We start from the raw sequence: 10,309 nt of genomic DNA on the forward strand, positions 1-10,309 counted from the left end.
ATAAGTTATCATAAATTATGACATAAGTTATGAGTTAAGAAAATAAATAACTTAAGTTATCAAAATAAATATCATAAGTTGTCATAATTTATGACATAAGTTATGAGTTATGAAAATTAATAACTTAAGTTATCAAAAATAAATCTCATAAGTTATTAAAATAAATGTGAGTCATAAATAAAAATATAACAATATAAACACAAACAAGACCATTATCTGGCTTAAATAATGTTTGAAAAATATATTTGAAAAAACTTTTAAGCATTTCTTTTAATATGATTCGAATCATTTTAGGACATATTTGATTAGGATTCGATCCACATGAAAACTATTTTAACATGATTCGAACTTTTGGACATAGTTTGATCAATATTTTAACAGGAGTCGTGTTCGAACATGGTTCAAACATGCTTTGAATAAAATTCAATCCTCTAACCCTCTGTTAGGTCTTCATGAAAATTTCTTCGGCTCAAAATTTGGGCTATCAAAACAGCCCGTTGTTCGTGAACATCTCGTGTTTGGCTCGTTAAGAAGCTCGTGCTCGATTCGTTCGCCGAGTTAACGAGCCAAACACAAACACTTTTTGGGCTCGGTATATAAACGAGCCGAACACAAACATATATTTGTTCGTTCGTGTTCGACTAGTTTTAGCTCGAAAAGACTACTCACCAATTACATATTGATGAGTAGTATTTTAAAAAAAATTAAATGACTAAAAGGCTGCAATTATTTTTAATCAATTAACATTAGTAAATAAAAATAGAATACAAATATATTAAATTATATTTAAATAATTTTTTAATGTAAACAATAAGATTTAAATCTTTTCTCAACCTTTAACATTCTATGACTACGTGATTATGGTTGTTAAAACGAGTATACTTTTAGTGTTCAAAATATAAACGCGTCGAACACTAACAATGATATTTTTTAACGCCCCTGCTCAAAATAATACACAAATTATTACACAATAGCTTGGAACATATGAAATAATGTCGTTCAAAGGCTAAAAAAGACTTGACCCTCAACCATTGAAATTGGCCTTAAAACTAATTTATTCTCACAAGTTCATGACCAGTGAAATCTCACCGAAATGATAATAAAAAATACCTGAACTTTGATCATTTTTATTACGTGTACCGACTGCACGTCTGGATGACGGTCTGAATAGACAGTCATGTGATACCTTACTCCGTGGTCACATATGAACTATCGTAGATTCAGACGTACAACCTGTCACATATAACAACTTTTCATTTGATCTTCTCCAGACACACTCAACTAATGTAACACTAGCGTCCCTCGAAGCACATCAACCCGACTCACATGTCTTCCTCTAAAATCTGTTTGTTCTCTTAACTCAGGCCTCACAATTAGGTGCTGCTGCAGGTTTTTTTCCACTAGTAATTACAAGCTGCCTTTTCACATATCATTTTCCATAATCCAAATCTGGCTACCTCGCTAGTTTATATATATATATATATATATATATATATATATATATGAAAAAAGCTTATTATTATGGCCTGATTAGTGCATAATCCAGCGGGTGACCACACCGCAGCGTAGCGCACACGTGTTTTTTTGCATAGATCCAGTGGCGCCGCCTCGGCATGATACCGCGTCAGCTCCCGCACGTGCCCGCTCGCCGTAACGGTACTTATCACTCGTCGCCACGTGGTGAATCTTCCACCATCGGATGCTCATTCCGAAGATCCGATCTAGCATGAGAGAGATTTATTCGGGGGTAGAAATGTAAAAAAGAACTCTTAAATGCGATCCGACTTTAGCCACCAAACCTCGTCGTACGGCCATAAAGTAGCGAGTAAAGAGGGGGGAGTTCCTACGGAAGCTCGACAGCGAGGCCCCTTGTAATCTCCGTATTGGCAACTTTACCTTGCTAATTCATGTACTTGCAATTTTATGTTTTTCAAGGGTGGTTTTTGTGAAATAATTTGGAGGAGGAGGGGGCAAGTTATAATTTGGAAAGAGAGAGGGGGGCAAAGGGACAGATGGCAGTGTTGTGCATGAGAAGAGGTGGTAGGAATTGACGCCGCCCATCTTCTATTCCCATTCGCTGTCTCTGTCAGCTCATTCCATGAGAGAAATGTCACAAGTTTTATGAAAAATCAATTTTTTATTCGTTGATGGAGCAATTAATGTAATAATAATAAAAAAAAAAGTTTAGGTATGTAGAGATCCTTTGCGTAATAATGGTAGTTATTTTTATGGCATTTTTTGTTCCACTTTATATGATAGGATCCAAGGAAATTGTGACAATAGAATATTGGGGCATTTACATACAATGGGCAAAAAAAATTTTATGTATTTTATGTTTAATACCTAAATTTTTTATATTTATATTCATAATAGTTTAATTTTTAAATATAAAATATTAAAGATATTATAATTATTAAGTGTGAATCTTTTGAGTGAGAAATACTCAAATTTTGATAAAAAGACATCCATAACTCCAACGAGTTTAAGATCATTCAATTCTGACATAATTAAGCTACTCAAATGTTCAACAAATGACGTCTGATCGAGAGAAGCCCTCATAACCATCTGATCAAAGTGATTTATATTCCTACATTAATTGCACCAAGACCTATATAAATAGATTCTCACCCTTGTCACGAGGCTTGAGAAAGAATTTGAAGCTTTGAGAAAAAACTGAAGTCCAACACCACTCCTGTTTTCGTCGACCAACACAGACCACTCTCGACCACGTTAGGAGTGCTAGGAGTGCTCAGTGGTTGTCAACAATGGGAAGGTGGTGGTCGATGACCTTTGTCAACCACCACCGTCGATCGTTGTCGACCACTACCAATCAGACTCCACCAATTGCTATCGGTCGCGACCCGTCGATGTTATAACTTGGGAAACCTAACAACCATTTTCCCTCGTCTGAGACAAGTGGTTTCAACTGTAATAATCTTTTTATAGCGGAACTTTCAGCTGTGTTAGGCCTCGCGGTTTTTTCCTTTTCGAGTTTTTTCATATGAAAATTTCATGTGTCATTATTAGTTGCTTTCTCTTTTCTAAGTGTGTTGTATTTTCATATCATGCTAAGAAGATAATCTGCTACTCTACTGTCACAAATGTTCTAGTGCGCAAAAATTACTTTTTTTTTTTAAAGTGAAATACATATTTTCATTTATATATTTAAGACACCAAAATCTTATAAAAGTTAAGATATTAAGTGTGTAAATGTATACTTATTGTGGGATATGTATCTAAATCCCTCTAAATTATTCTTAATAATGATAGTCGAATTGTGTACACAACAATATCATCAATACTAGTAGAGTTGGGACTATCAAAATGGTAACAATAAACTTAATTTTATTCTACATTTAATTAGCCCTCCAATAAGAAAAAGATAATTTAATTTTACTTAGATCCTCATTCATTATAGTTAATATTTTATAGCTCTAATTCTAGCAATAACAATACATAAAAAAGTTGCATTAAATAATTATATTATTTTATATTTAAAACATTTATTATAAAGTGAAATAAGTAATAGTTAATGTATGAGGGCATAAATAATCTATCCTATTTAAGAGAGTAAATTTTACAAGGGTACAAATATGTTCGATTTCAATGAATTGATGTTATTTTCACTCATTTAATGCTCAATAAATATGAATATCTTGAGATCAACAAACTAAAAAGCCTGCTCATTTATGATTGAGATGAGCAAAACACAATTAAACATAATAATCTAATTATAATCATCCAATACATTAAAATTTTTTAAATAAATACATCAATTATATTAAAAAGCTTGTTAATTACATTGAAAATTTTTCATTAAAGACATCAGATTATGTGATAATGTTTGTTAATTTTATAGTACATTGAATAGTTTAATAAATTCTTTGAGGTGATATTAAAATGCTCATAGGCCATAAGCTCACTGAAATTGAAATATGATTTTAATATACTATTAATGGATAATGCACATATATACATACATACATACATACATACATTTGCATATATTTTACTTATTTAATGAGTGTCAATTATTAGTAGTTAGTATATTAAAATAAATTATTTATAAATATAAAGTTTTTTGTTATCTTTAATCTACTTGTATGGAGGTACCAAAAATAATTAAGAACATTAAACTAAAATTTGATCAACAAAAATACACGACACTTTACATGCATACATAAGCATCCACTTTTATAGAAAGAAAATATATACCAGATAAGTGATAGATGTTGTAGTGGAGCGGAAGCGTCTGTTCAATCGACGGAGTTTCGTTAAGTGGGTTGAGGGTGCGGGGACAATGCCCTCCACGGCACGGTACATGGGTAATTTCGTAATTACATATTATACACTCGGGTAACCCTAATGGTATGTACTACTTTTTCGTGAAATCAGAAAGCTGCAGCTCTTGCTTCTGATGACGTAAGCAAATTGACAATCCTCATTAAATCAGTGTGTTAATTCTTGTGTTTGTTGATTCTTGCGTTGATTTGCCCTAATTTCTCAACAAAATCCCATGAGAACTTGCTACAAAAACTAAGTGAAACTCATTACAAATTTCATCATTCATCAAATACAATCTACAAGAATTAATTTTACTTTCTGAAGAGAACTTCCATCCCGAAGAGCATCCATGGAACCATTACAAAGAAGTACACAACTGAGTAATAGCAGTCCCTCCAAGAAGATAGATACAAGAACCATAACTTAAACTCGTCCAAAATTTTCACTAAACGGTTCTCACAAACCAGTTATGATGTGGATTCAAAGCCTTCCACCATCTTTTAATTAAGAGGTAACCCAACTCAGCAACTCAGTCACCGATTCCCATTTAGCAGAGAGAAACTGACCAGAAGATTTAAAAGTCCCGGGCTTTAAATTGCGTCGGTTACCCTTACCTCCCTCTCATTACTCTCCCCCTCTCTCTCTCTCTCTCTTCAAGAGAAGAAGGAAGCAGAGCAAAGCTCGGCGGGGAGAGAGAAAGAGTAGGGAGGGAGAGTGAGGAAATAAATTCACAGCAGAGCCGGAAATTAATCGGTGCGTAATAAGGGGGGATGTTGGGGAGAATCGGTTTGGATTGCCGCCGATCTCTGCAGCTCGGCCGCGGCGATTTCCATTTCTGGGAGGAGCCACGGCCTAAGTTAGAGGAGAAGAGTGGGGGAGGAGGAGGGGATTGGAGTCTCAAGGAAAAGCACGCGTTTTCAAACGCTTTCCGTCGTTGAGCGCAAAGTTCTTATATGTACTTGTTCCATGAAGATTCAGTGGCGCCCAGGCTATAAGAGGAAAGTGGTGAGGCTGGGGTAGAGAGAGAAAGAGAGTGTGGACGGAACTCTGCTTTTCGGAGAAACAAAAAATAAGAAAAAAAAACGATTTTTTACGAAGAAGAAGAAGAAGGGCGGGATGGATTCTGGTGACGAGCAGGATGTGACGGAGTCGAAGGGGAAGAAAAAGAGATATCATAGGCATACACCGCGACAGATTCAGGAACTCGAAGCGTACATATATATATGCTTTTCATCTTCACATCCTCGTCTTTGTTTTCTGGAGAAAATCCCAACTTTTTTTTCTGTTTGTTTGTTGGATAGAATGTTTAAGATGTGTCCGCATCCGGATGAGAAGCAGAGGATGCAGTTGAGCCGGGATTTGGGGCTTGAACCGCGGCAGATCAAATTTTGGTTCCAGAATCGAAGGACTCAGATGAAGGCAACAAATTTTTTTTTCTTTATTTTTTATGTTTTCTTTTTTCATCTTTTTTTGCAGAAATGATTGGTTTTTTTTTTAATTTAATTGCGGAGAGAGCTAAAAACACGTTGCCTTTGGTTCAGACTCAACACGAGAGAGCTGACAACTGCGCTCTTCGTTCGGAGAACGACAAGATCCGGTGCGAGAACATCGCCATGAGTGAGGCGCTGAGGAACGCAATTTGCCCGACATGCGGCAGCTCTCAAGAAGCCGAGGATTCTTACTTTGATGAGCAGAAACTGCGCATGGAGAACGCCAGGTTAAAAGAGGAGGTGATGGCTTGTTTTTATATAAATTAACTGGCTTTCTCATAAATTTTCAGTATTTTATTATGTAATCTGCATTTCACAAACATCAGCAGCATCTATCTTCTTCTTTTTTTTATGATGGTTTAAGCTGCATTTTTACTTTGATCGAAGTGTGTGCAACTGACTGATTGTTATTGCTGTCTCGAACTTTCAATCTGCTAAGATTGGCATGTGGCGCAATTTATTATTATAGTTGGGTGATATTGAGTAATGTGTATTTAATCATTACATGCAGCCTTCAAAATGGTACATTTAATGCTCTGCTTTGATCGCTTTGAAGTTTTTTCAAATTCTACAAGTTTATGTTTTCATTACTTGATTGGATGGTAATAAGTTTTATATTTCAGAAAAATAATTATGAATCAAACCGAGGATTATGGTGCTCACCTTGTTGTATTATATATCTTGTCTTTATTTTTCTATTTTCCTTGTCAGACTAAGCTGAGCAAAACTACTGTAATTAAACAATATATTTGGTTTAAGATTTGGATAAATAAAAGCCACTTTCTTGTGCTTTGTTCAGTATAACTATAACGTCTCTGCACAAAACTTTGCTTTTAATTCCAAGCACATAACATTGTGGCCTTTAAATTTTGCTTTTTTATGCAAAATTGCTTGCAAATATAAGTTTGCGCTTAAATTTGGGAACTTAATGTCTTTAATCCTTAAAAGCTTGAAATTTGATATGTATTGTGACGTGTTCTGCTATTTTTACTTTTGTTTTTTAATCTTAATGTCAACTTTTATCTCTCTATTTCAGCTTGATCGGGTATCCACAATTACATCAAAATATCTAGGAAGGCCAATCACGCAACTTCCTCCAATCCAACCTTTATCAGTTTCCTCTCTGGATCTCACTGTTGGTGGCTATGGGAATCCAGGCTTCACCCCTTCTCTCGAAATTGATCAGCTCGGTGTTGTCCCTGCAGCCATGGCATTCCCATTCCTCACAATTTCTGAAATTGAAAGGCCTATGATGGTGGAGCTCGCGACACGATCCATGGAGGAGTTGATCAGGCTTGCACAGACTGATGAACCTCTCTGGACCAGAATCGGCATTGATGGAAGAGAAATTCTTGATCTCGAAACCTACGAAAGGATTTTTCCCAGACCAGCACAACAGTTCAGGTCTCCTGATGCCCGAGTTGAGAGTTCCAGAGACTCAGGAGATGTGATGATGCATTCTCTAGCTTTGGTTGACATGTTCATGGACTCAGTGAGTTGTTTTTTACTGTTTTCCTGAAATATAGAGTTCAGTTGTCATAAAGTTCTAATCTTTTAGGGGAAATGGATGGACCTATTCCCAACAATTGTCTCAAATGCGAGAACTGTTGAAGTCCTCATGCCTGGAATGGATGGAAGTAAAAGTGGAGCCTTAGTTTTGGTGATAAGAAAAATCCTAAACAGTCATACATTTCTTTCTCCTTTTGTTTTTCCATGGATTCTATTGGGTATATCTAATTCATGAGGGTGCAGATGTATGGTGAATTCCTTGGGCTATCACCCGTCGTTCCGCTGCGCGAATTTTGCTTCCTCAGATACTGTCAGCAGATTCAACAAGGCCTGTGGGTGATCTCAGATATCTCCATTTTCTATCCAAAGGAAAACCAGCTTCCTTCTTCCTCCAAGCGTAGGCTCCCTTCGGGTTGTTTGATTCAAGACATGCCGAATGGGTACTCTAAGGTAATTAATGAAGCCATGAATATGTCTGTTTTTCTTCTTCCTTGGATTCTCTGATCTCCTTTTTTTTAAAATCAGCAGGTAGTGTGGGTTGAGCACATGGAGATTGAAGAGAAGAATCCAATTCACCAGCTCTACCATGATCTGGTTGATAGTGGGATAGCCTTTGGAGCTCAGAGATGGGTTGCAACTTTACAGAGAATGTGTGAGAGGATAGCATGCCTAATAGTGACTGGCAGCTCTCCTAGAGACCTTGGTGGAGGTATAAATATTTATATGGAATATACTTTTCTCAATAGTAAGCAGAATCATTGATTCTGCAAGTTGGTTTTTTAATCTCTATGGCTTTACTTACAGTAATTCCGACGGCTGAGGGGAAGAGGAGCATGATGCGACTTGCCCAGAGAATGGTGAGCAACTTCTGCTCCACACTCGGCTCGTCGAACGGTCATCGTTGGACGGCGCCGGCCGGGCTTAATGATGTCGGAATTAGGGTTACCGTTCATAAGTGCTCGGATCCCGGCCAGCCAAACGGAGTCTTTCTCAGCGCCGCCACCTCTATATGGATGCCTTTCTCCCCTCAAGCAGTCTTCAGTTTCTTCAGAGACGAGCGGTCTCGCGTTCAGGTTCTATATTGCTTTTAAAATCTCATGCAAAACTGGCAAATTAATGTTATTTTGATTTTCTCTTATAAGTTTGTTAAGTTTGTTTTTTTTTTTTTAAAATTGAAGTGGGATGTTCTATCAAACGGCAAAGCAGTTCAGGAAGTAACACGCATTCAAAATGGTCAGCATCCAGGAAATTGCATCTCTCTTCTTCGAGTAATCATCTAAAACCTGATCAAAGTCCAATTTTTATACTCAAATTTATCATAATTGGGTAACTATTCCATTCCCTCATCTGTCTTCTTTCAAAAAATCAAACAGGCGGCAATGAATCCAGCTAACCCCAATGAAGGAAACATGCTGATACTCCAGGAAAGCTGCACTGACTCTTCAGGTTCACTAGTGGTGTATGCATCCGTCGACCTGCCGTCGATCAACATAGCCATGAGCGGCGAAGACCCGTCGTTTATCCCTCTCCTTCCATCGGGATTCATAGTGCTTCCCGACGGCCGTCCGGGCACCGGAAGCGATGCATCTTCAAGCTCAAATCCCATGGGAGGATCCTCTGGCTCGGTGCTCACAGTGGCGTTCCAGATCATGGTGAGCAGCCTGCCATCGGCGAAGCTGAATCTCGAGTCAGTCGCGACGGTAAACCACCTCATCGGCGCCACGGTGCAGCAAATAAAGGCTGCATTGAGCACACTCGGCGCCTGAGAAGATGTTGGCAGAGTGAATCAGAGATAGTTTGTTCAGCTCTGCAGTGGGTATAAATTTTTATTTTATTTTTCTTTTGATGTGCATATAGGCATGTATGTAGGCGCCTGCTGAGATTGTTTTAGCACTTAGATCTTCTTTGATGTTCACATTTAAATTCCTTTTTCAGCTTCTAAAATTGTAGTCAGCTGAACATTGTGCATCTCTCACTGAGACTGATTGTTCCTGACATCTTGTAGTTTCTATATTTTGTTTTTTTTGAATTAATCAAAAGAAAGGTTTTTTACTGTCATTTTTATGAAGATTTTCATGTTTAGATTACTTCTTAGTGCCATTCATTTTAGGATGTATGTGTAATATAGCTTTTTGTTGTATTAACATTGTGAAGTGTGATTTTTCTTTTCTTTTTTGGTATTTTGGGGACATAATTCAATTGGTAATAAGCATTTTTATTCATCATAATATTGGACTAATAATAATTAAAAATTAAAACAAGCTTTCGGCTTAATACAATCATCTTCGCATCATAGTTTATTGGGTGGCCGTGCTTCTGTTTGGTAAAGAGCCAATATTACGTGCGGAATACACACATGCGGATTGGTTGTACCATCAAATATCACCAAATTTGCATCTATCTTATCTGCACGTATATATTTTTGCTTTTAAGAACTTCAACCTAGATTTTTTTTATCTTTGGTGGTTTTGATTTAGTTTATAAGGGTTTAAGGGGAAAATTTTTTATTTGAGAATATTTTAATCAAAGTTTAATAAATATAAGTTTTAGTATTATCATATTATTATGAGATAAGAGTGATATTAAAATTAATAGAATATTCATACATTAATTTCGATCTTTAAAATTCTCATCAATTGGCTCGTGTTCTCGATGGTGTGTCATGTTCGACTCGAAATGACTAGTTTATAAATTAATTAAAAAAATAAATGTAGAGGGCTTGATTCAAACCTACACCATTACTATGCAAGAAAAAACACAGAACCACATGAAACATAGAATCTCATGACGACACAAATTACAATATTTTAAACTAAGATATAAATATATAAAATATAGTATTATAATATATATATATATATATATACTTTTCTTATTTTGAGCTAAAGCGACTACGTTCGAATAAAATGTTATTTGTCTTCGACTCATCCATGATTCAAGCTCAAAATTTTGTTAGTTTTTGGCTCTCACTTAATAAATAATTCGAACATGAACTACTTAACAATTAAAACACAAACTGCTCCCGA

The 10,309-nt window shown here is 36.2% G+C and overlaps 1 protein-coding gene across 2 annotated transcripts; it reads left to right on the forward strand.

Moving 5' to 3' along the window:
- Nucleotides 1-4,877: 4,877 nt before the first annotated feature.
- Nucleotides 4,878-9,334, forward strand: LOC110039593 (homeobox-leucine zipper protein ROC8-like). 2 transcript variants are annotated; one of them, XM_020744716.1, is made up of 10 exons: nucleotides 4,878-5,495; nucleotides 5,586-5,703; nucleotides 5,826-6,014; nucleotides 6,811-7,266; nucleotides 7,333-7,434; nucleotides 7,527-7,733; nucleotides 7,809-7,992; nucleotides 8,088-8,356; nucleotides 8,462-8,551; nucleotides 8,657-9,334. In XM_020744716.1, exons 1-10 carry the CDS (start codon nucleotides 5,401-5,403, stop codon nucleotides 9,047-9,049), a joined length of 2,103 nt encoding a protein of 700 aa, XP_020600375.1. In that variant the 5' UTR covers nucleotides 4,878-5,400; the 3' UTR covers nucleotides 9,050-9,334. The 2 variants fall into 2 exon arrangements, with proteins under 2 accessions (XP_020600375.1, XP_020600376.1); XM_020744717.1 differs by having other exon boundaries at nucleotides 4,879-5,495; nucleotides 7,812-7,992.
- Nucleotides 9,335-10,309: the final 975 nt, after the last annotated feature.

This window comes from Phalaenopsis equestris, unplaced genomic scaffold (genome assembly GCF_001263595.1).
Source record: "Phalaenopsis equestris unplaced genomic scaffold, ASM126359v1 Scaffold000002, whole genome shotgun sequence".
NCBI classification, from domain to species: Eukaryota; Viridiplantae; Streptophyta; class Magnoliopsida; order Asparagales; family Orchidaceae; genus Phalaenopsis; species Phalaenopsis equestris.